This window comes from Schistocerca nitens, chromosome 11, assembly GCF_023898315.1.
Source record: "Schistocerca nitens isolate TAMUIC-IGC-003100 chromosome 11, iqSchNite1.1, whole genome shotgun sequence".
NCBI classification, from domain to species: domain Eukaryota; kingdom Metazoa; phylum Arthropoda; class Insecta; order Orthoptera; family Acrididae; genus Schistocerca; species Schistocerca nitens.
Genome location: NC_064624.1, coordinates 195,965,074 through 195,992,553, shown reverse-complemented (window position 1 = coordinate 195,992,553; position 27,480 = coordinate 195,965,074). Strand labels below are relative to the sequence as shown.

Genomic DNA, 27,480 nt, shown 5'->3' with positions numbered 1-27,480 from the left:
ATAAAGAAAACGTGGAGACAATGAAGTGAGATGTGTGGGCCATATTGTTCGATAAGTTCTCTACTGATGATAAGCCATGTCATGGATTGTGTCCATAAGGAGAAAATTCATGGTGCAAATACAATAGGGCTCAGGCAACTGGAGAATCTTATTCTCACCAGCATTCTCTTACTGCTGCTGTTATTACAGCAATTAAACATATTTTAGAGACTTGGCTCATCCTGACCTCCTACGGAAACGTCTGCCTGGACAGACACAGAATGCAAAAGAATGTTTCAACAGCATAATTTGGAACCGCCTTCTTAAACTGTATTTGTAGGTATGCATACAATGAAACTAGGAGTTCATGATACTGTTAATAAATTCAATTGTGGTAATCATGGAAAGTGTTGGGTACTGAAAAATCTGGGAATTAATCCTTGTGAAAATATGATCACTGGGCTGCAACATTGCAATAAAATGAGGACAGCCGATGCAGACAGGTCTGCATCTAATATGGCCAAGAAAGCAAGACAAACATCCATGAAGGTGAAAAAGAAGCTGGAAGACCTGATACAGGCCAAAGAAGAGCCATCATATGCTGCAGGACAGTTTTAATTAACTGTAAGCAACAAATTTCAAAAGTTTTTTCTTTAAAGTCAATTTCCCGCAAACTAAAATTTTCCGTACGTATGCCTCATTGTATCAGAATGAATGAAATTTTCAGAGTGTCTGCATAACATAAAAAGCCACCTCTGGTACTACATTCATTAATATTCCCCATTAGGAAGTTCGCGAAAAAAATATTTTTTCAGAAAAAACTTAATATTTTATGTCAATAAATTTAAAAAAGTGTTTCTTAAAAACTATAAAATGGATAAAGTAGATTTTAGTATAGTTGACTATTAGCATCATGTTGTTGTTGTTGTTGTTGTTGTCTTCAGTCCTGAGACTGGTTTGATGCAGCTCTCCACGCTACTTTATCCTGTGCAAGCTTCTTAATCTCACAGTACCTACTGCAACCTACAACCTTCTGAATCTGCTTAGTGTATTCATCTCTTGGTCTCCCTCTACGATTTTTACCCTCCACGCTGCCCTCCAATACTAAATTTGTGATCCCTTGATGCCTCAGAACGTCCTACCAACCGATCCGTTCTTCTAGTCAAGTTGTGCCACAAACTTCTCTTCTCCCCAATCCTATTCAGTACCTCCTCATTACTTATGTGATCTACCCATCTAATCTTCAGCATTCTTCTGTAGCACCACATTTTGAAAGCTTCTATTCTCTTCTTGTCCAAACTAGTTATCGTCCATGTTTCACTTCCATACATGGCTACACTCCATACATATACTTTCAGAAACGACTTCCTGACACTGAAATCTATACCCGATGTTAACAAATTTCTCTTCTTCAGAAATGCTTTCCTTGCCATTGCCAGTCTACATTTTATATCCTCTCTACTTCAACCATCATCAGTTATTTTGCTCCCCAAATAGCAAAACTCCTTTACTGCTTTAAGTGTCTCATTTCCTAATCTAATTCCCTCAGCATCACCCGACTTAATTGGACTACATTCCATTATCCTCGTTTTGCTTTTGTTGATGTTCACCTTAAATCCTCCTTTTAAGACACTGCCCATTCCGTTCAACTGCTCTTCCAAGTCCTTTGCTGTCTCTGACAGAATTACAATGTCATCGGCGAACCTCCAAGTTTTTATTTCTTCTCCATGGATTTTAATACCTACTCCGAATTTTTCTTTTGTTTCCTTTACTGCTTGCTCAATATACAGATTGAATAACTTCGGGGACAGTCTACAACCCTGTCTCACTTGCTTCCCAACCACTGCTTCCCTTTAATGCCCCTCGACTCTTATATCTGCAATCTGGTTTCTGTACAAATTGTAAATAGCCTTTCGCTCCCTGTATTTTATCCCACCAGCTTCAGAATTTGAAAGAGAGTATTTCAGTCAACATTGTCAAAAGCTTTATCTAAGTCTACAAATGCTAGAAATGTAGGTTTGCCTTTCCTTAATCTAGCTTCTAAAATAAGTTGTAGGTTCAGTATTGCCTCACATGTCTCCATATTTCTACAGAATCCAAACTGATCTTCCCCAAGGTCGGCTTCTACCAGTTTTTCCATTCGCCTGTAAAGAATTCTTGTTAGTATTTTGCAGCCGTGACTTATTAAACTGATAGTTCGGTAATTTTCACATCTGTCAACGCCTGCTTTCTTTGGGATTGGAATTATATTCTTCTTGAAGTCTGAGGGTATTTCACCTGTCTCATACATTTTGCTCACCAGATGGTAGAGTTTTGTCAGTACTGGCTCTCCCAAGGCTGTCAGTAGTTCTAATGGAATGTTGTCTACTCCTGGGGCCTTGTTTCGACTCAGGTCTTTCAGTGCTCTGTCAAACTCTTCATGCAGTATCATATCTCCCATTTCATCTTCATCTACATCCTCTTCCATCATGTAACATACAGTAATAGTTTTTTTCAGAAATGGGTCAAATACTTGCCTAAATTGACATGGGTTAGATAGGCAGGGTGTGGTCCCCTTAAGATAATGCTCTCTATTTCATCTCGTGCAGTCATGCAGCTACCTATCACATATTTCATCACACACTTGTGCAATGGTACAAGAGGTAAATAGCAGTATGGTTTACAGGGAGCAACTACACAGCATGTGTATTTTGGACACAAAATTGATTGAGTATTTTGCAGATCACATTAGGAAATTAACAGTTGTAAACACAGTGAGACCAATTCAAACAATGAAGGAAAATTTTTTTGGAGCTGGCAAACTGCATTATATATTTTCCTGAATAGGCTAGAATGTGAAGTCAGCCAAGCAGTAATGCCAGAACATTACTGTGGTCCATATTAAGAAGCAATACAAATGGCAGTTCAAGTAGTTGGGGTGTTCAAAGCTTACTTAGGAACCAGCTATCATGAGATCAGGACCAAAGTACAAATACTTGTAGGAAAAAGATTTTGTGTTTTACCTGTAGATAGGATGGTCACACAGCATAAAACTATAAGGAGGAGAACACAAGAGCACCGATGCAGAACTCTGGGAGGAGTACATTAAATGACATATGGGACAGGTGAGCCACCATCCCCAAGAAGCAGTAGCACAAGCTCCACTGACAACAGTTCTGAAGATCTGCTCATTCATGTAATTTACCATAGAAAAAAAGTCCCATTTCTAGTCCATACAGGAGCTCAAATGTCTTTGAATTGGCTCCACATAGTTAAGGAAGAAAGTTGGCAACATCCAATTATTTACAATTAATGGATTAAATGGAAACAGGGTCCACAATTACACTTTTTAAGGATGCTGAAATTTAGCCTACTTTTTAGAGATCCAGTATGCTATGGGTGCTTTTATTATGTTTGTAACTTTGTCCAGCATAATTAACCCTACATTGAGAAGCTAAATAACATATCTCCATATTTTAATATTTAACAAAATCACTTATATGTTAGAGTATCCTGCAGTCCTTGTTTGCCCCTGGCACAAATTTTATGTTGAACTACCTCAGGCCATGACTCTGCAGTCCTTGGCCAAATTATTAGATGCACTGCACATTTTTAAGGTTATTTGTAATAATTATGTGTTGAGTATTATATTTAATGTGATTAATTGGAATATTTATGACAGTTATTCAGGGCACTTATTACATTATTGAATTTTGTATCTATTGTTGCTACATGACATTGGATTGCTGACTTATTGTAGGTATCAATATGCAGCATACAGGAAAGGATCTATTCAGCAGCATCACGCATGTAACTGGTGTAAGATTTTGTTCACTTTGATTATCAATTTCGTAATATCGACATCACAATTGATTGTCTAACAGCCAGATATTAGTAATTGTGACTTTTAAAAATGGGTAAAAGAGGGGACTTCCACAACATAAAAAAGCTGATGACTAAGCCGTCGTTAATACGAAAATGTATTCCAATCGGGAAATATCACAAAAGTTATAAATGTCAGAAGCTAGCCTGAGGTGCATAAAGAAGAAAATTGATTCAGGTGAAGAACTGAGTCCCAGAAGGAAGAATAAATGTCGAATGAAACCAATTTTCAACCCAAGGTCAGAAAGATTTCTCAAAAGAATTTGCCTAGAAAACAGATTTGCAACAATGAAACAGAAAAAATCTCAAATGGAAGAGGCAAATGTGAATGCATCTGAATGCACTGTTGACAGAAAGTTGAAGGATATTGGCCTGTTGACATGCAAGAAAACCAAAGCTAACAGCCACTATGAAAGCAAAGCATCTGAAGTGGGCTAAACAGTGGTGTGATAAGGATGTGGACTTCTTGAGATCAGTAATTTAACTTTATTATTTATGATATGAAATAACCTAATTACATTTATTCATAGTATATTAATTATGTCTCTTGATTTTTACAGGTGTGCTTCAGCATTAAAAGCATGTTTGAAATTTTAACTAACAAATCTAAGTATATGCACCATTGAATAGAATAAAAATTTCATCCTGATTGCATTATTCAGACCTTAAAACATGCAAAAAAGGTGATGATTTGGTCCATCATCTGTGGCAAGGGTACAGGTAGTCCTTACGTGGTTAAAGGCATAATGAGGCAAGACCAGTGCAAGGAAGTCCTGTAAAAACAGTTAACACCACAGCTTGAAGAATGGTTCCCAAATGTTGAACCATTTATTTTTATGAAGGATATAGCTCCCTGTAACACAGCCAGGTCAGTTAAATCCTTTCTGAAGGAACAAAATATCCCTCTGTTAGACTGTCCAGGTAATAGTCCCAACATGAACCCTATAGAAAATGTATGGGAATTAATTAAGAGGGAGGTGGTAAAAGATGTCATTTCAACAAAAACACAGCTGTTAGAGAAGATCATCCATGTGTGGCATCATCATCCACAAATGCAGGGAACAGTACATTCCTGCATCGACAGTATGACACATCGTATAAGGCTATCATAGCTGCAAAAGGTGGCTCAACAATATGTTAAAACTAATGTTTTCACTTTCACAATATTTTAATTTTTGTTGTAATTATTGAAATAAAATATTTTCAACAAATACTATGTTTTATTTATTTTTTATATCGCCTTAGTTATGAAGTAGACTAAATGTAATCATTTTATCGCAATTTATGTATTAAAAAAAAAAAAATTTCGTTAGACGTAAATGAAAATTTGCTTAAAAACTGTAGTGTGTCTAACAAATTGGCCAGGGACTGTAGAATAACTGTGAATCATTTTATAGTGTTTTCTAATGCCATGCAAGAGTCATCCCCAGTACTTAAATTTGCTGTAGTAAAAGATTTTTATTTACTTTTTCAAATGCTTTAAACATTTTAAGTTTTGAGAGCTATTATGTTTTAGCCTCATATGTTTTTGAATCGATATATCATTGTCCTGCGTTTTAGTTGGCAGTAGTACTTTATGTAAGAATTTCTCAAACTAAAATATGAGAATAAGTGTCATTATATGTCAGTTCCACACAAAAACGTATGCCGCTACCTGTATGAAAAAAAAAACACTATTATAAATATATGTTTAAATAAAAAGACAAGTTATTACTGATTGCACAATTACGTAATAGTTAATCCAATCACTGCCATCATCGATTATAGCTTGGCATTTTTTGGCATGCTTCTCATGAGGTTTTCTGGATAATGTCTCAGTAACTGTCTCCATATTGTTCTGATATTATATGACAGCTGCTTCAAAGTTTATACTGACTTTCCTTTAAGCTTCACCTTAGTATATGAACAAACATTTTTGATTGGATTTGCATCCAGATACATTGCAGACCAATCCATCATGGACACCCCGTTGTCTTGTTTCCAAACTGTACACAGACGGCTGCAATGTCTCAAATCATTATCGTCTTTAAGAACGCAGTCTGCCTTGTTCGAACCAAATAGTTTTTTAACACACCTCAGAAACTGCAACCAACAAAGCAGAAGAATTCAAAATATTCAACTCTCATATTGCTTATCTATATACTGTCAAAAAGTGCATTGAGTACCAATTCAAGACCACTACCACAGATGTCTCTGCAGATGTTACATTTAAAATTATGGCATACACTTTTTGTGGAACCTGATTGTATTTTATTCTCAAGTGAGAGTTACACCAAGTCACTCATTTATGCTGCACTTAACATCCTCTGTTCACATGTTAGATACTGACTGTTTGATTTATTTTGCTTGATGCAGCATTTGTCACATTTCTGCTGCTAGTAGTGCTTTTTATGTAAGATGACCTTAGGGCCATGATATTTATATGCCATTTGGCAAAACCGTGTATCGCTGTAACTGTTCAGAGTCTGAGTGTTACCTATCTTCAGTCACAAAGTGTCACCTAGCTGATGCAAACCTTACTTGTCACATACACTCCTGGAAATGGAAAAAAGAACACATTGACACCGGTGTGTCAGACCCACCATACTTGCTCAGAACACTGCGAGAGGGCTGTACAAGCAATGATCACACGCACGGCACAGCGGACACACCAGGAACCGCGGTGTTGGCCGTCGAATGGCGCTAGCTGCGCAGCATTTGTGCACCGCCGCCGTCAGTGTCAGCCAGTTTGCCGTGGCATACGGAGCTCCATCGCAATCTTTAACACTGGTAGCATGCCACGACAGCGTGGACGTGAACCGTATGTGCAGTTGATGGACTTTGAGCGAGGGCGTATAGTGGGCATGCGGGAGGTCGGGTGGACGTACCGCCGAATTGCTCAACACGTGGGGCGTGAGGTCTCCACAGTACATCGATGTTGTCGCCAGTGGTCGGCGGAAGGTGCATGTGCCCGTCGACCTGGGACCGGACCGCAGCGACGCACGGATGCACGCCAAGACCGTAGGATCCTACGCAGTGCCGTAGGGGACCGCACCGCCACTTCCCAGCAAATTAGGGACACTGTTGGTCCTGGGGTATCGGCGAGGACCATTCGCAACCGTCTCCATGAAGCTGGGCTACGGTCCTGCACACCGTTAGGCCGTCTTCCGCTCACGCCCCAACATCGTGCAGCCCGCCTCCAGTGGTGTCGCGACAGGCGTGAATGGAGGGACGAATGGAGACGTGTCGTCTTCAGCGATGAGAGTCGCTTCTGCCTTGGTGCCAATGATGGTCGTATGCGTGTTTGGCGCCGTGCAGGTGAGCGCCACAATCAGGACTGCATACGACCGAGGCACACAGGGCCAACACCCGGCATCATGGTGTGGGGAGCGATCTCCTACACTGGCCGTACACCACTGGTGATCGTCGAGGGGACACTGAATAGTGCACGGTACATCCAAACCGTCATCGAACCCATCGTTCTACCATTCCTAGACCGGCAAGGGAACTTGCTGTTCCAACAGGACAATGCACGTCCACATGTATCCCGTGCCACACAACGTGCTCTAGAAGGTATAAGTCAACTACCCTGGCCAGCAAGATCTCCAGATCTGTCCCCCATTGAGCATGTTTGGGACTGGATGAAGCGTCGTCTCACGCAGTCTGCACGTCCAGCACGAACGCTGGTCCAACTGAGGTGCCAGGTGGAAATGGCATGGCAAGCCGTTCCACAGGACTACATCCAGCATCTCTACGATTGTCTCCATGGGAGAATAGCAGCCTGCATTGCTGCGAAAGGTGGATATACACTGTACTAGTGCCGACATTGTGCATGCTCTGTTGCCTGTGTCTATGTGCCTGTGGTTCTGTCAGTGTGATCATGTGATGTATCTGACCCCAGGAATGTGTCAATAAAGTTTCCCTGTCCTGGGACAATGAATTCACGGTGTTCTTATTTCAATTTCCAGGAGTGTCTATGTAGATTTCCAGAGATCCATTACACTGTGTAACTCTATACATTATGAATTGTCCAGTGTCAGTATAATAAATAGCATTATATTTGCTGATAGGTCATGGTATATGTATAAAGCTCTCCCCTGACATTTTGTCTTCCCCAGTCGGAGACAAAATGTCAGGGGAGAGTTTTTCACATGGACCACGGCCTATGAGCCTGGAAGTTTTAAGTGACAATAACTGTCAGTTGTTTAAGTGGCAGCAGGAAAAGGTGGTTTTATTTACAAAACAAGTAGTTCTACTGTCTATCTATTGCTGTACTATAAGTACTGTCACACATAGTTTGCAATATCGAACAAATTTTTTTATTCACTTTTTTAACCTCTTCAGGGATTAATTTTTTTAATAATATCAATTTTGACAGTTATTTTTTAACATTATATTTGAGATGTAATGAAGTCATTACAAATATATTTTCCAACAAATGCTTCAATTTACTGTACAACAATGAAAATAGAAAATGGCCACATTTGCGTACATGGTGCATAGCATGTTACATCAGAGCAAACATGGTGAGAACATAAAGAAACCAGAAAATGTGTTAACTAATGGTAAAATTTAAGCGACAAGAAATTGTTCACATCATGTATTGTGGAAGAACTCCATAAATTCTGGGCAAGCAGGAACCTTGCATTTTTTGCAAATGTATCTTCTTATTCTTTTGCAGTTTTTAACTCTGCACCTAGGAGAATTCTTATATTCCTTTTATTCTGAGCAATGGCCTATTCCATCCAGTCTTATATCTGCAGAACATCCAGTGCACCGCCTTTTCTTCAAGTGAGCACACGGTCAGGGGTATTTGATGGTCTGCCATGCTTCCTTTGCAGGCTTCATAGCTCTATAACTGTTGTAGCAACCGATGACTTGAATTCCACAAAAGAAATATTTCTTTCAGTGTCTCTTTTGTAAAGAATCCATGCATTTACTAGTGCAACATTAAATAAGTGGACAAAATATTCTCAAATAAAAGTTCTTACTCTTCATTGTGTGAGGGTGATGTGCAACCACCTGGTCAGTCATGTATACTCCACCCGTGAATTTGTTGTAGCATGCTACAGCATATGGTCTCTATATCTATGCGAGCATGGTTCTTCACGTCCCATCTTTTGACAGTATCGGTTGGTGTCCCTCCAGCAAAGGTACATACCATGTGGACAATGTTTCTATCCACCCATTGCACAACTGTAATATTGCCATTAGAAGTAGCAACAGACATTGAACCTCGACTTGATTTCATTACAGCTTTGCTGTTGGTCAATTTACTCTCTGCACCCTTCAGTCTGTTCGACCTTATGTTTCCCAATACATGAATTTTCTTTTGCTTCAGATATGAAAGCAATTGCATTGTTGTAAATAAATTGTTAAGAATGATATTGTGATTCTTTCCTTCTAGCCCCTGGCACAATTTTACTACAGTGTTCCCAACAGGACCAAAGTTAAAGCTCAGTGTGTTATTCTGTTCCTGCCTTTTCTCTTGGTACATCTCAAAAAATGTCATGTGTCCAACTGAGCTAGAGCATACCCATGCTTTGAATCCCCACTTTCTGGGTTTAGACTTTATATACTGTTTTGCCCTGCTTCTACCCTTGAAGGGTATAATCATTTTATCTATAGATTTATATTCAGTAGGAGTTACTGTCCCTGAAAATGTCTCTTTCAGTATATCCAAAATGGGTTTCACCTTCACAAACATGTGTTTTTTTTTTTTTTTTTTTTTTTTCAGGGATTTCGCCAGTGTCCACCAAATGTAAATACATTTTTATTTTCTCAAATCTCTTTAGTGACATAATGTCAGCAACACGATCCATTCTCAAAGCTGGGCTACTTGACCAGTACATACAGTACTTTGGATACTGTATATATGTCATAATCAAACTAATCGCTAAGAAGCAATGAGTTTCACTTACTGAGACAGAGAAATTACATTCACCATTTGAAACAGCATACCGTGTTGCCTCTCTAACTATTACGTCCAGTGCTTCAGGAGTGAACGTGTTGCAGTAGTAAAAATATGGTGCCTTTTCTACTGAAGGATCACTATTACTTTTGCAAACACCACAGAATTCAGGAATGTTATCAACAAAGTCATTGTCCTTGTTTGGATACCATATAATACGGGAAGACGTTGAAGAAATCAAAACTGTGGAACTTGTAGTTGCACTATTGGCCTGCAATGCTATTGACTGAACTTTGCTATCAACAGCTAAATCACCACTAGCAACAATGTCATCACCAACCACACTATCATCATCAGAATCGTCATCAGGAATATTACCGTATTCATCACTTGTAATTATGTCCAAATCAGAACAATTGGCATGATCAACAGAATCTAAAATGAGTAAAATTTCCTCTGGGCTCAATGTCTTCCTTCGATTCATTTTTAATAATGTTGGAAGAGAAACTGTAAAATAAATGAAAGTAACAAAATGACAAAAACGGTATTTTACAATTGAGAAACTGGTGGTTACATTGAATTTCAGGTTATGTTACCTACTGCACTGTGTCCATAAATGTGTAAGATTGTAAACAGTTGATTTATACAAAATAGTTCCCAGATATCACTGATTCCACAGTAACATTATAATAATAAATGTTCAAAGCACACAAAAAAATTGTAGACGAAAAATTCTGCAAAAAATGTGTAAATTATGATTTCAAATGCACGTACTGAACAACAGGCAGCCGCTGACTATCCACAGATATAAAAACATCTATCTCCATAACAGTCAAAGATAATTAACAAGGTACAGGGTAGCCAACTTATGTGAACACAATGACCACAAATCTAACCACTGCCCATTACAGGACCTCATTTTCTTCAATACATTCAGCATAAGGTTAATGGCCACATATGTGCCAATATCCCTGAAGAGGTTAAATGTTTTCATTTTGTTGACAACCTTACAGTTTAGTTTGCTATGCTTTTTAATCACTGTACCACTCCCCCTTTTTTTAGCCACTAACACCACTTTACATAACATGCTTCCAGGCCATGATATGAGAATATACTATTGCTTTCACAGATAATACATTTCAATATCATGTTACACCCCCACACTTATTTTTACTGCAGCAAACTTTCTCTATTCACATTTTAAACACTGACAACCATACATTTTAGGTTGTTATACATTCGTAACTTGATGATCATTTGCCATATTAACTGATAGTAGATCCTTATGTATAGGATTATCTTAGATCATCATTCTGTTACATAAATTGAAAAACTTTACATGTCATCTGGTGAGAGTGTTCTAAGTTTTTTATGTACAAAATTTAATGAAGACTTCCTTCCCCGCTGGCCAGAGTGGCCGAGCGGTTCTAGGCACTACAGTCTGGAACCACGCGACCGCTACGGTCGCAGGTTCGAATCCTGCCTCGGGCATGGATGTGTGTGATGCCTTAGGTTAGTTCGGTTTCAGTAGTTCTAAGTTCTAGGGGACTTATGACCTCAGAAGTTAAGTCCCATAGTGCTCAGAGCCATTTGAAGCCTTCCTTCCCCCATTTCCTGGATTTCATCGCACCCAGCAGATGCATTTGCTGCCTTGGCACACTGTTCATTCCAGTTTTTTTTTTTTTTTTTACCATTTCTATCTTTTAATATACAGGGTGTCCCACTCAAGCATCCCTGATTTCAAGGACCCATGAGAGAAAAACCACAGTAGATATGACAAAGAAAAATGCACCACATTGTAGAGCATCTCAAAGAATTTATGTTCCCAAATCAGAAGTGCCAAATATCGTCGTCATTGTTGTGTGTGTGAATGTGATCCACCTGATGTGGAAACAATTAAAGAATGGTATAGGAAGATTCTGGCAACAGGAAGTGTTCTGAAACATTCTGGTGGTGCATGTTACGGAGTTTCAGAAGAGACAGTGGAGGATATCAGACCAATGTTTCTCAGCAACCCATGTAAGTCAATTTCTCAAGCATCTAGGGAACTTGGTGTACCTTGATCAACTTTGCATCATGTAGTTCACCAGCATCTTCGTATGTGTGCTTATAAAGTACAAATTATGCAACATCTGATGCCGAACGACAGACCATGCCAACAACAATCTGCTGTGGATATGGTGCAGCATACTGATATGGATGCCAGCTTCCTGGAAAGATGTTTATTCTCAGATGAGGCAACCTTTCATCTATCAGGAGTTCAGGTTTAGGGTTTGAAAAATCCACACGTTGCAACTGAACATTTTCGTGATATCCCTAAACTAAACGTCTGGTGCAGGCTAATGCATGACAGGATTGTTGGACCGTTCTTCTTTGCGGAACAAACAGTGAATGGGTCAGTGTATCTGGGCATGTTGGAGCGGTTTGTTTACTCTCAGATACAAGATTTGCAACCCAACATCATTTTTCAACAAGACGGAGCTCTACTGCATTGGTCAACAACTGTTAGCAAGTTCCTGGATAGGAAATTTCCCAATCGTTGGATCGGACATGGAGGACCCATTGCCTGGCCACCACATTCATCTGTCATTACACCGCTTTATTTCTTCATGTGGGGATTCGTGAAGAACTGCATGTATGCAACCAAAGTGGACAATATTCCTATACTGTGACATCGTATCACTAATGAAATTGCAACAATAACAAAGGAAATGTTACAAAGAACTTGGCAAGAAATTGAATACAGACTCAGTATTCTTCATGCTACAAATGGTTCACATGTAGAGGTGTACTGATGATAAATAAATTCTTTGAGATGCTCTGCAATGTGGTGCATTTTTCATTGTCGCATCTACGGTGTTCCCCCCACCCCCCACCCCAACCTGGGTCTTTGAAATCAGGGAGGTTTAGTGGGACACCTCTCACTCCTGCATCAATCTAAAGACACAGATTCAAACTGCTGTATCTTTGCTGTGGCAGTTTACCATGTGGACAGAAGTGTTCGACAATGAAAGTGAGCACATATAGTGTGTTATTACATGGCATTAGTTCTAAAGATAACAACTACTACAATTACTGCTGCTACAGCACATAATGAGCTTTCAGGTTTTAATTCGGATGCTTGCACATTATGTGCTCACTTGCTGATCGGCGATATCTCCATTAATTAACAGGACATTTGTACAACACATCGACACCCACACATACAATTTTGACTGTTGATTGTGAAGTCTTATTTTTGTATGTAAATACGACAAACTTATACTTGTTGTATCTCTGATCTGTTTCTTTGTAGAGTGCACTTGAAAATAGCCCGTATAGCCAAAGTGGACAATCATGCAATGTATAATAAATTGAATAATTGTGAAAAAGCAGCCAATGTCGATTAATTCAAAATGTCTTAATTACAGAGCAGTTGTGATCAATTTTGTGATGGGCCAAGATGATTATGTGGCTAAAATGCAAGTGATAAGGCGCAGAAAGACATACTGTGAAGATATATTGCTGTTAGGTTTCTTGGCAGTTAACCACACTCATGTTCGTGCACCAGGAAGAGAAATCTGATTCTGTCACAACAAAAATGACTGCAGTGGGAACTCTTAACAGTCAGACTCAAAGGAACGTTAGTGCTGGTGAAGTCATGCGCAAACCCAGTAGCGATGCAGTTACTTCACTCCAAGTTGGTACACATTTGACTGAAGGTGAGCGCATCTCCCTGTGAACAGGAAAAACTCTGTATATCAAGGTGAAGATGCTGAAGTGCACGGGAAGTTATATGATGTTAACAGGGCCATCAGTAAATGGGGACTTGCTAGACCAGAGGCACTGCTACATAGCAAGAACTTTCAGTGTCATTAAAAAAGAACCAAATGGTAAATTGTATGTTCCAGTAAGCAGTGATAATATTAGTAACATAGGAGCAGAACTACCACATGGAGCTATTGTTGCAACAGTGTCTAACAGATCAACAAGATGTGTTAGAAGACCTACCAAGGAAGATGTGTGTGTAGTAGATTACTGTGGACCCAATGACAGTGTTAAGAAATGAACTAACAAAGAACTAACCATTCAAACAGGAGCTGCTTATTAAATCAAATCATTTGTCACTGGAGGACCAAGAAATAATTTCACCACTGCTACTTAGGTACTTTGATATTTTCTGAGAACGGAATAATCTTCCAACAGCCCCCCAAGTTCAATGCAGGATACATACAGCAGGAGCAGTACCTGTTGCTCAATAACAGAAGAGAATCCCATATAGTCAACAAGCCTCCAGCAAAGAAATGATTTACTGAACCCTGCTTCCAGCTGGTGATTAACCTAGAGAACTGTAATATCCACCTTTGGCATGACTCTCAGTAATTACAAGGCAAAAAAATTGCCTACAAGGTAAAAGTAGTACAGGATTCGTGCTGATTGCAGGAAGTTGAAAGCTGTAAAATTACTGGATAGCAGTTGTTCAGGGATATTTCCTGAGTATTAGTGTTTAAGAGACCCGTGGTCTCTGGTGATTCATGACAGAGTAATAATGTAATTGTGAGTTACTTGATCTGTCGCCCCAGTTACCTCGGTTTCTGTATCAAAAATTACAACACAAAAAACAGAGAGAAGCAACAATCTTCAGATAAAATTAGTTTGATGTGGTTGCCATCATGGGGGAGGAAGAGCTCAGCACAGTGTCATTGTCTTGCTCATCAATTCCATTCTGTGAATAATACAAGTGGTGCTTAACAACCAATTCTTCACCAGTAAGCCTATCAATACTGCTGCATGTCACTGTTAACGTATAACTAGTACTGCCAAAAACATATTCAATACAGAAACAAACAATGTTGAATGCAAGCTTGAGGTTGGAGAGTAAAGTGGACATTACTATACCCAACAGAAAGTTCTCCAAGTGAATTAAATGAGTTATTTCCAAAGCAGGCAAAGAGCACATGGCATCTACACTTGCAATGTCAGGTATATCTGTACAGCACAATAAAGGTACAAAAGTAAATGTGGTTAAGGAATCAAACAAAATGGACTTACTCTATAATGAGCCAACAGAGTTCCTGGGTACATTACAGCAGCACACTCAGAAAACAGCCTTGAACCATGGAAGATGGAATTTGGGTTCACCCTGTAGTTCTGACTAATGTCAGATGTACACGACAGCTATGTATTCTATACTTGACCCACAGAACACACAAGCTGAGTAGCAGTCTGCCCACTCACCAAAAACCGCAGTAGAAGCAGATGTAGGGGTACAAGTAATACATGCTGATCGTGGGGCTCTGCTTTGGAATCAGCCGTCGCATCTTCTTCGCTGGCTCCAAGGTGGACACGGGGCCCAGCCTGCCTGCCAATGATGACCCTGATGTGGATGTGGAGATGGGCACAGGGCTGTGCGCCATCTGCTTCTGCAGCAGGCTCTGTGTCGGCTGGTTGAGCCTGGGGGATAGGCAGAGCTGCTGCAATCACAACTTCACAGAAAGCTCTCCACCATAACTCATGTTTATGAGAAAAATACCATCACATCTACATTCAGTTCATGGAGCACCCACTTGTGTCCTATTCTACTAAAATGAATCTTACAATATTCCCTCTTCTAAAGAAATAAATTATTCCAAATGTATGTCTTACTTTTTGAACAAATTCTAAAAATAGTAATTGACAAGCATTCTGGCTGGAAGGGAATCTTGAAAGAACAAAAGGCCTAACACTAAATGATGACCACCCCATATAAGCAGAATTTTTGAGCTGTGAATTGTTTCTTTGTGTCCACTGGCACATTTTTGAACTGAAAGAACACAACATGGCACAACATTGCTCAATTTCTTTTCAAAGCACCTTCATTGCAGTTCTGCTCAAGAAATTTATTGTGATTTCAAGCTGTTGCCTCAAATATCAGTTCTGGTGACAGAACAAAAACATCTGCGGTGTAGCTCCAAGTGTGCGTGTGTGTGTGTGTGTGTGTGTGTGTGTGTGTGTGTGTGTGTGTGTGAGGGCGTGAGTGAGAGAGTGAGAGAGTGAGAGAGAGAGAGAGAGAGAGAGAGAGAGAGAGAGAGAGAGAGAGAGAGAGTGTCACACTGCTAGTTTTGGAACTCTGTACACACATACATTAGCCATTTCTGTGCAAATATAAGAAGGTTTCATTATATAATATGAGCATCTTATGCAGTGAAATGTACTTATATTTTAGTACAACTGTGCTGATCACTGTCGACATTAGCATACAGATAACTATTTCCTTTAGATTTTAGATGTAATCATACCACATCTATCAATGGCAATAATGTGTCAGGCCACTAACACGAATATTGGTGATCCTGACGTAATAAAAAGATTTACTCACAACAAAGTAGGTCACATGTTTTAAGTGACAGTAAGTCAATCTTTACCATTCTAAGAAATGTGCTTATGTTCTTCTTTCTACTTGCCATTCCTGTACAACAAGGTGAGTGAGGTCTTAAGAGCCCAGTCCAAACATAATTAGACATTGTCATTAAAGTACATAGCCACCCTTTGTTGCTCAATACCTCTTCATTTACCTTATGCTTTCCCAGGGTGAAAACAACATTTGGCACTATTATTATATGTCTCTACTCCCTTCATTAGCCTATCGCAAGGTACAGGTTTCTGGTCCTTACATTGTCAGGTTCCAAGCAAAACTCTTCATAATTCTCAGTATTTTCCTCACTTTTAATGATATACTCTTAGGCGTCAGCTGAAGATGCCCATCTCGGCATTTAAACTGACTATCTCAGTGAGGAACACTTAATACTACTTTGAGCCCAAGTACGAGACTGAGGAGAAGGATAAGATGGCAAACATCTTGTTAACTATCTGGGTAATGACCACGGCTTTCTCAAATAGTTCATGCATTTTCACACCCAAATTTGTTACTATAACTTCGACTTGTTTCTAAACAACACAGTGTCTTTGTCTGTTGCTTTCTCAATAGCTACTCACATCCAACTGATGATACAGCCACTCACAATCCTGCCACACTTCCCAGCAAGTGCTAGCAACATTTAAGTCACATAAAAAGACAGAAATTCTCATGTTCAACCCTCATGTGAAGAGCATCCTGTAAAATGTAACACTACCAACAGACTGCACCCTGTCTGTAGGTGGATGGCTAACATGGCAAGTCACTGCTCCAATTTGAATGTAAGTCATGTCAAAAAGCAAGAAGTTTGAATACTGCAATCTACTGCAATGTATATTTACATGACTTGACCTTGACAGCCAATTATATAGGCAACAGAAAAGTTAAATGCTGCACTGTTCAACGTACCCTGAGATAATCTTGCTCTTCGACTGGTTACTGAGTGTCCCATCCAGCAGCCCACCACAAGCCACTGAGATGCGTCTCTTCAGCCCCTCTGACTTGTTGCTGCAGACCAGCACTGCTGTCGATGAGGTGGAGCTGGTCATCACCATGCTGCAACATAGCCATACTGACCTTAACGCAAGATGTTATGGCAAAATTCTGCTGCAGAGCACACAGATCCATTGGTCGAAAGTGAATGAGAAATAGAGGGAAGAGTGGTAAATCTGAGAAAGATAAAGAACAACAGACAGAAAACTAAATAAAGTTTTCTATATGTACCTCAAAAAGCTACTACAGAAATTTATTTTGTAGCAACTAGTTTTATAGAAGCATTTTGGTCATTTATTTAATCATTCCTTTCAAAAATGCAGTGTAGTATAGCTTGAAGTTTTCTCACTGGTTAAAAGATGTGTTTTCTGGTGTTCAGCCTCTGAAGATGACAGCACTGGGTTAGTTGTCAAAATATAGTGCAGAAAAGTGAAACTGACCACTCAGCTGAACACCGAAAAGCACAATATCAACTACTTAATAAATGTTAAACCAAAGTAAAAGAGGAATAGAGAATCTATTGTTGTACTTACTGCAAAAAAAAAATAAAGATATGTTTACTGCCACCCCCAATGGAATAAATACTTTGTGGTAGAGACCAAATAGTGACAAGAAATATCACAGAATGTGTTGCAAATACTGGCAACAAATATTACCGACTGTGACACAGAAATACTAACAATAATATTATACAATATGAAACATTTATCAAGGGACATTTAAAAGTAACCCCTGTGCCCAATTTCAAAAATTTAGGAAGGTATTTACAGGAAGTTTCATAGATAGTGACACATTTTATCTATTAACTGTAGGGGATAGTCACAATGTGGATGACTAACTAGCAAATAGTTAAGAGGAGATTATTTTACATGTTTATTAATATGTATCAATATAAATGTGTTATGGTTTGAAGAACTTTTGTACTCTTGCTAGGGTGCTGTACGTTTTCTGCAGTTATGTGATAGAATGCTGTTACGTGAAGATTCATCCATAATGGCATGAAAATAACTGTAATAAGCTGATTTGATAATTTCCATATTTCTATAAGAGCAAACAAGACTCAACTATACATTGATATTGGGGTATCCTTTCCTTTCCTTGCTACAGGAAAGTACCAATTTACAGGTAATTAGTCTTTGTATCCTTTGGCCTCTGAGCAGGGAAGGAATTTTTTTTTTCCTTGCTTAGGACTGTACCAATTTTCTGGTTGGAATTTTGCTAAGATAGGAGAGTCTACCAGAAATAGTAATGCTATTTTATTTATTTATTCATCTGATGTTCCAGTGATCCATGTTGTGAATAAATCACACGATACTGAACATGTCCATTTTACAAGTCTGTTGTGGTTACATTCTAGTTAATATTAAAGAAAATAAATATTACAGAAAATTAATGTACTACAGAACAGTACATATGTTTACAATAATAGAAAGTCACACAAAAGAAGGATCTGGAAACGAATCGGAGGGTTACAGCTACTTCAGTAATACACACTGTTGTTCACGAATTTCTCTGTGATGTAAAATGACACTTGCAAAAGGAGTTTTTTAACAAGAGCTCATCATTCATGAAACAATTTGTGAAAGGAAGGCATTAAAAATCTTACAGCCACTGAAATAGACCCCTTCAGTACTATATTCCGTTTTGTATGCTCATAGCGGATATCATCTTTCCTTCTACTTTCGTGACTATGAGACACATCATTAGATTTTTTTTTTTTTAAAAAAAGGACTTCTTTCCCTCATGCACAGTGGATGTGAGGATTTCAAGTTCCTTAAAAACATTTCTTGATGTGCCTCTAGAATGGACTCCACTCACAATTCTTATGGTTATTTTCTGTGCTTAGTGGCTGATTTCCCCAAAATATGATTCTGTAATCCATAATGGCATGAAAATAGCTGCAACAAGCTGATTTGATGGTTTCCATATTTCTATAAGAGCAAACAAAGCATAAAGCATAAGTTGCAGAATAATGTCTGTGACAGAGATTCAAGATACGGTTTGTAAAACAAAAAGAAAACTGTATCTGTCAATCCGAAACAGTTCTGATGTTGATGCCATAGCACATTACAAGAAATACTGCAAAATATTCGAGACTGTAATATGGACATCAATGCAAATATATTACAAGGAAAAGATAGTCATATAACATAATAAAATAAAGACAATGTGGAATATAGTGAAAGAGAAGGTCGGTAGAACCAGACATGAAGAGGGGCAAATAACATTAAGAGTAAATGATACACTGGTGATATATATGTATAGTGTTACAGAACTTTTTAACAAACATTTAGTAACTGTTACTGAAAAGATGGGGTTGTCAGGTTCTGTAGATGGTACCATGGGATACCTCAGACTACACATTTCAAGTAACTTCCATAATATGAATTGGCCACTAACTACCCCAGCAGAAGTAATGTCCATCATAAAATCTTTAAAATCTAAAACATCTAGTGGGTATGATGAAATTTCAACAAAGATAATTAAAGAATGCCCAGAAAAAGTGCCAAATTTCAGTCCAATTCTACTTTTGGTAGCATTCTCAAAAATTTTAGAAAAGGTAATGTACAATCAGCTATAAAACCTTCTTATTGCAAATAAAACTGTCAAAATCACAGTTTGGATTTCTAAAGGGTTCTGATATTGAGAAGGCTATCTACACTTAAAGTGAAAATGTACTTAATTCATTAGACAAAAAATTGCAGGCAACTGATATATTTTGTGATCTGTCAAAGGCATCTAACTGTATAAATCACAATATCCTTTTAAGTAAATTAGAATATTATAGTGTAACATGAAATGCTGCAAAATGGTTCAAATCTTATATCTGTGGCAGGAAACAAAGGGTATTATTAGGAAAGAGACATGTATTAAGCTATCAGGCATCATCCAACTGGGAACTAATTACATGTGGGGTCCCACAAAATTCCATCTTAGGGCCCTTACTTTTCCTTGTGTGTATCAATAACCTTTCATCAATAACATTACCAGATGCCAAGTTTGTTTTGTTTGCTGACGATAAAAACATTGCAATAAATAGCACATCAAGTATAGTCTTAGAGATCAGCTAATAAAATATTTGTGAACATTAATCATTGGTTCCTAGGCAATTCCATGTCACTAAACTTTGAAAAAACACACTCCATACAGTTAAGAACCTGTAAGGGATGGCTCACGAGTATATGCCTAACATATGATGACAAGCAGATAGAAGATGTTGGCAGTGTTAAATTCTTGGGGTTACAGCTTGATAATCAATTCAACTGGGAGGAGCACACCACAGAACTGCTGAAGCATCTTAACAAATCTCTATTTGCAATGTGAATTTTGTCAAGACATAGGGGATATAAAAATGAAAAAGCTAACATACTATGCTTACTTTTACTCCATGATGTTATATGGGATTATTTTTATGGGATAATTCATCAAGCTACAGTTTTCAGGGCAGAAAAACATGCAATAAGAGTTATATGTGCTGTGAACTGAAGAACATCCTGCAGAGGCTTGTTTAGGGAACTAGGGATACTAATTACTGCTTCCCAATATATTTATTCTTTAATGAAACTTGTCATTAAAAATACATCACTTTTTTCAAAACAACAGCTCTGTTTATGGAATCAATACTAGAAATAAGAATAATCTTCACAAGGATTTAAAGTCAGTTACTCATGTACAAAAAGGTGTGCATTAATCAGCAACACACATTTTCAATAACTTGTCAGAAGCCATAAAAAAAACTTAACAAGCATTCAAATCTAACTTTTGCACCATTTCAGTGCAGTATTGTGTTCATTGGAAATAAGTATTATAGTAGTTCTGTTATATGTTTATTACATTATAAATAAATAAATAAATAAACATTTTTTAATTTTAAGGCGACCATTCCCTGGTTCAGGTCGAAAAAATCGATTTTCAGTTTTTATCATATTTTGATAGATTAAGGTTTTATTTAAGTACTCTGAAAAGGATTTTGTTGAAAATTTTTTTTCAAACATTTAAAGTGAATTTTCCTATCACGTGTGTTTATGTGCCATGCCCACTTTTCTGTCACCCACTTTTCTGCATATATTTTAGATCTTTATATCCCCTACATTGCATCTTAGGGATTTTTTTTTTTTACTCCCGAGTCTGTTGGCTACCCTTGGAATGCAATGGTCGGTATTCTTTTGTTTCTGCTGTTTGTAAACAACACACTTTCAAAAACGTGGTAGGTTTTTTTCAAGTGTGATTGTGATTAGTTGTTATATTCAAGTTTGCAGTGCTTGCTTACATGTGTTTTGTTGTGTTTATTGAAGATGATGAAATGTAAAGGCATTTTTCAAGGAATGAAAATTTAGAGGAAAAAAGTTTAGAAAGCATTCTGCACAAGATGTTATGTCGCCTTGCAATAATGTTTCTAATTGTAATTCTTCAAGAAGTGCATCATCAAAGAATCTCTCACCATTTCAAGAGTGTTACAACGAATTTACTGTGAGTGACAAGGAGTGCAGTAACATTACTATAAATTTGAGAATATCATCAGATGTAATTTCCAAATTTGTATAATGTAGACAGTGTGGTGAGTCACAGAGTGTGAAAATTTGTGAGAGTGCCAGTGGGAGAAAAGGCCTTTCAATTGCTTTGGATTTAATTTGCACTAAATGCTCAGCTGTGATTTCACGAGTTCTTCAAAACTGGATGCAAGTGGCCCTTATGAAAGCAATACTAGATTAGTTTATGCCTTACGATCCATTGGCAAGGGCATGGCTGCACAGAGAACATTTTGTTCAGTGATGAACTTACATCAACCACATTAGAGAAAGCTGAAAGTGAGGTCAGTGACGAAAGCATGAAACTGGCTGCTAGGGAAGCAGTGGAAGAAAATGATGGATGTTCAGATATTGCAATTGCACTTGATGAAAGTTGGCGGAAAAAGAGGACATACTTCTCTGAATGGAGTGGTGACTGCCATGAGTGTAGACACCGGTAAAGTGTTAGATGTGGAGATAGTGTCTAAATATTGCAAATGTTGTAAAATCAATGAACATAAAGAACACAACTGTGTGGCTAATTTTAGAGGAACAAGTGATGGTCTGGAAGTTCATGGAGATCAACAAATATTTCATCACTCCGTAGAAACAAGAGGCGTATGGTACACCAAATATTTGGGTGATGGTAACAGTAAGGCATACAACATTGTGGTGAACTCTAAGCCATATGGAGAAGCCATTATTAGCAAAATAGAATGTGTAGGCCATGTTAAAAAACGTTTGGGAACATGGCTGAGAAAACTAACTGTTGATATGAGAGGAAAAAAATTAGAAGATGGAAAACTGTTGACCGGACAGGGTTAGTTAACTAAAACTGAAATAGAAAACTTGCAGGTGAACTATGGGCAGCCAATTAGGAGAAATAATGAAAATCTGGAGGCAATGAAGAGAGATGATTGGGCCATATTCTTCCGTATGTCCTCTACTGATGATATGCCATGTCATGGATTGTGTCCATCAGGAGAAAACTCATGGTGCAAATACAATAGGACTCAGGCAACTGGAGAATCTTATTCTCACCAGCATTCTCCTTCTGCTGCTGTTATTACAGCTTTAAACCTGTTTTCAGAGACTTTGCTCATCCTGACCTTCTAAGGAAATGTCTGCATGGGCAGATACAGAACCCAACTGAATGTTTCAACAGCATAATTTGGAACAGCCTTCCTAAAACTGTATTTGTAGTCATGCATACAATGAAACTAGGAGTTCATGATGCTGTTATTACACTCAATTGCGGTTATATTGGAAAGTGTTGGGTACTATGAAAACTGGGAATTAATCCTGGTTAAAATATGATCACTGGGCTGCATTGTTGCAATAAAATGAGGATAGCCAATGCAGACAGGTCTGCATCTAATATGGCCAAGAAAGCAAGACAAACATCCAGGAAGGTGAAAAAGAAGCTGGAAGACCTGCTACAGGCCAAAAGAAGGGCATCATATGCTGCAGGATAGTTCTAATTAATTGTAAGCAACAAATTTCAAAAGATTTTTTCTTTAAAGTCAATTTCCCACAAACTAAAATTTTCAGTACAGATGCCCCATTATATCAGAAACTATCATAGATAAATGAATGAAATTTTCAGAGACTCTGCATAACATAAAAAGCCACCCCTGGTATTAGATTCATCAATATTCCCCATTAGGAAGTTCATGAAAACATATTTTCTGTAGAAAAAACTTAATATTTTTTTGTTAATAAATTTAAAAAAGTATTTCTTAAGAACTATAAAATGGATAAAGTAGATTTTAGTAGAGTTGCCTATTAGCATCATGCAGCATACAGTCAAAATATTAAGGTACTGCATCAAATAGTTTTTTCAGAAATGGGTCAAATACTTGCCTAAATTAACACGGGTTGGATGGGCAGGGTGTGGTCCCCTTAAATTCGGCGCATTGCTGCGATCTTAGTAAATGAGTGTTGTAAAATGATCCTTTCATATAGTTTTCATAAAAAAGATGCTAATTCCACTTGGAACCTGTGGAAAGTACGTTAGCTTATTTGTTTTAGTTGTAAATATTTGTCATGTATTATCGTTTTTCTAACATGTTCTACATCCTGGAGTATCTCCTCACTACAGATCAACTGGAATGAAAGTAAATCTAATCTAATCTGACCAACAGAGCTTGCTATCAGTATGTAAATCTAGGTATTTTGATGTATCTACCCCTGTTATCTGCTAGTCACCTAGTTTTTCTTGTATTTCTTGATCTTCTGTGGTGGCGTGAGATTGAACGAAGTTTATTTTACTGTGGTTAACACAATCACCACTTCACAAGTTTGCAGCATCCCAAAAAACCATATTACCTGACACTGCAACTTTATCTAATGAATTATCAAAATATTGTAAATATTGTTATCAAAATGACAAATTTACAATACTCAGTGCAATGAGGTAGCTCATTTATCAAAAAAAGACTGAAAAACTGGGTGCCCAGAACTGAGCCCTAAGGCACTCCACATGCAATATTACCCCTTTCTGATCATGGTGAGACACCTTCCCATCTTTCTGTTAACTATCTGCTTCCCATTACAGAAGTAAAAACCAAACCTCTTCCCTGCAGCACAAATGTACCTAGGTATGTAGCACTGTGTAAAAGTACCTAATGGCTCAAACACTTCTTAGGTCACAAAATATTTCAATGAACTGCATTTTTTGTTGATTGACTAAAAAACAATGGCAGCAAGGTAAATATTGCATTTTCTGTTGAAAATCCTTTCCAGAATCCAAACTGACTTTATGGTCACAAAGACTTGTAAGAAACTGCGTACATTCACTTGTATTTTATGAATACTTTTCCTGTGAATAGCCACACTTGGGAAGTTTTGGGATCTATGTGTGAGGTCTCAGAAATATTGCAAGCTGTTTTGAATTATTGTTAGATGTGACTTCTGGCAGATGTTTTTCACATTCACTTGTCCTTTTAAAATAACCTTGCAACTGACTTTGCTGAACTCTCAGTAGTAACAAACTTAACACATTAGCTGAGGTTGCATTTCCTTTATAGTGAAATAAATATACAGGGTGTACATTAAGTCTGGGAAAACTTTCAATTATTTATTGCATAAGAACCAAATGTTGTACAGATATCATAGATACGTCACTTTGCAGACACACCCTGAAAGTTTTTATTCATGTATACCACCACAGTGTAGTTTGGTAATTTGCTGATAGTCAGCTCTAGTCACAAACATGGCAAGGTCAGGTGCATAGTGAGCTTTCTGTGTGTTGGAGTTCGACAAAAACAAGCGTGCTACAGCTGTTCAATGGATGTTTAGAACCAACTACAGCAAGAAGCCACCAACAAGGAAGGCCATTTACCCATTTACCACTGTCACAGCAAATTCATTACAACGGGTTGCTTGTGCCTGGCAAAGCGATATGGATGTCCCAGTGTGAGTGAAGTGAATGTGGAGCACATATGAGAGACATTCATAAAGAGTGCAAAGAAACTGGTGCGTCGTGCATCCCATGAACATGAAATGGCTCCAATGACAGAGTGGAAAGTCCTGCATCAGAAGCTGTCTATGAAACCATTCAAATTGGAGCTAGTGCAGAAGTTCAATGATGATGACAAAGACAAGCGATTTGAGTTTTGTTTGCAGTTGCAACAATTGAATGAGGATGGGGATGGCATTGTTGATAGCTTAATTTTTAGTGATGAAGCCACTTTTCACACTAATGGGAAAGTGAACAGGCATAACTGTCAAACCTGGGGTAAAAGCATCCACACAAATGCACTGAATATATCCTTTTGTGCCTTGTCACATCAAAAACTGTATGGGCCATTCTTCTTTGCCGAGAACACTGTCACTGGATATTAGTACTTGGACATGTTGCAGCAATATCTGATGCATCAAATGCAATCGGATTCTCCATTTATCTTTCAGCAGGATGAGGCTCCACCCCATTTTCATTGTGAAGTTCGTGGGTACTTGAATACGGAGCTGCCACATCGATGGATCAGCCGTGCTACAGAAGGGGACAGCTGTTTCATGAAATTTCAGAAATTAGGGGAGGAGTATCACATCACCAGCAGTTTCAAGCCAAGTGCTGAGTTGGATCAGGTGGTTATGGGTTTAGGGTCTCTGTGTAAGGATTTCACAAAAGAGGATCAGGTAGTGACAGTGTATGGAGCAGGGAACATCCTGGACAAGAATAGGACATACTACATAAATGGTGAAGTTAGCTGAAGTAACTCATGGCACCAATGTGAGCATGGCAGGGCTATTGCAGTGGCGAAGTCTGTATCAGTGCTGTACATGTCAATGCAGAACTGGAAATGGCGCTGATGACTGCTGGTGGGGCACCATCGCCGTGTACTGATGTGAACTACTGGGAGATGAGGCTACACTGGGCATGATCTGTGCCTCAATAGTTTTGAGAAAGGGTGGTTGGTGGAGTTGATTAGTGAGAGTATAGTGAGTGGGTGTGGGGCCACATATGGTCAAATACACTAAGACAAAAAAACTGAAGCACCATGAAGCAGTTGCCTGAATGGGTTAGAAATCTGTCGATGTGATGTGCATGTACAAACAAAATCTTACAGTTTCTGAAAAATTGGGCTATTTACTCAAAAGAAAGAGCTCCACAAACTGAGCAAGTCAGGAACTCATTTGTCCACCTCTGGCTCTTGTGCAAGCAGTTATTTGGCTTCACATTGACTGATAAGAATTGTTGGATGTCCACCTGAAGGATATCATGCCAAATTGTGTGCAATTGACATGTTAGAGTGTCAAAATCCTGATATAGTTGGAGAGATCTACCCATAATGCTCCAACAGTTGTAAACTGGGGAGAGATCTAGCTACCTTGCTGGCCAAAGTAGGGTTTGGTAAGCACGAAAACAAGAAGTAGAAACTCTTGCCGAAATGTAAGTGTGGTGTGGCTTTCCATGTAGAGCAACAAAATGGGGCATAGAATATTGTCAATGTACCACTCAGGGTGCTCCAGATGACAACCAAAGGGGTTATGCTATGAGAAGAAGAAATGGCATCCTAGACCATAACTGCAGTTGTGGGGCTGTACTGGCGGGTTTCACCAGACATCTTCAGCCTGGAATCTCATTTATTGGAGTAAAATTGTCTGCAGTGATGAGTTCCACTTTGAACTGAGCCCCTATCACCAGCAAAGAAGTGTCCGGAGACACGCCAGAGAGGAACCTCAATGTTGCCTGCTGTACATCACAAAAACCACTAGAGATAGTCTGAGATGATATTTCATTTACAGCAAGACCCATTTGCTTGTCATCTGCAGCAACTTTACAGTGCCACAGTGTACTGACAATATTCTATACCCCGTTTTGTTGCTCTTCACAGCACGGCATCCAGAGTTTACGTTTCAACAAGATAATGCCTACCCATATATGGGGAGAGTTTCTACTGCTTATCTCCACATTTGCCAAACCCCACTTTGGCCAGCTGGGTCACACAATCTCTCCCCAGTTTAGAACTTTTGGAGCATTGAGGGTAGGGCCTGTCAACCCTTTCAGGATTTAGATGATCTAGTGTGCCAACTGGACACAATATGGCATGATATCCTTCATGAGGACATCTAACAACATCAATCAGTGCCAAACAAGCTGCTTGCACAAGGGCCACAGATGGATCAATTTGTTACTGACTTACTCCATTTGTGGAGCTCTTTCTCTTGAATAAATAATTCAATTTCTCTGAAAATGTGCTCATTCGTTTGTTTGTACATGTACATAACATCTACTTATTTCCATTCCATACAGATTATTCCTTCATAGTGAATTTTTTTGTCTAAAAGTGTATCAGTTGTGATGGGTAAGAGAACTAGGGCTTCTTTTAGGATAAATCATGACAACAGGTTCCCCTCTCTTAAAAGGGTCT

General features: G+C 38.5%; 1 protein-coding gene across 6 annotated transcripts in view; it reads right to left on the bottom strand.

Moving 5' to 3' along the window:
• LOC126212877 (uncharacterized) overlaps positions 1–27,480 on the bottom strand; it is a 262,978-nt gene that overhangs the window by 146,095 nt on the left and 89,403 nt on the right. For all 6 annotated transcript variants that reach the window (XM_049940372.1, XM_049940375.1, XM_049940377.1 and 3 more), the window contains 2 exons: positions 17,013–17,159; positions 14,948–15,163 (listed from right to left, as the gene is read on the bottom strand). In XM_049940372.1, the coding sequence (XP_049796329.1) occupies positions 14,948–15,163; positions 17,013–17,159 (363 nt within the window). The remainder of the gene's footprint in view (positions 1–14,947; positions 15,164–17,012; positions 17,160–27,480) is intronic.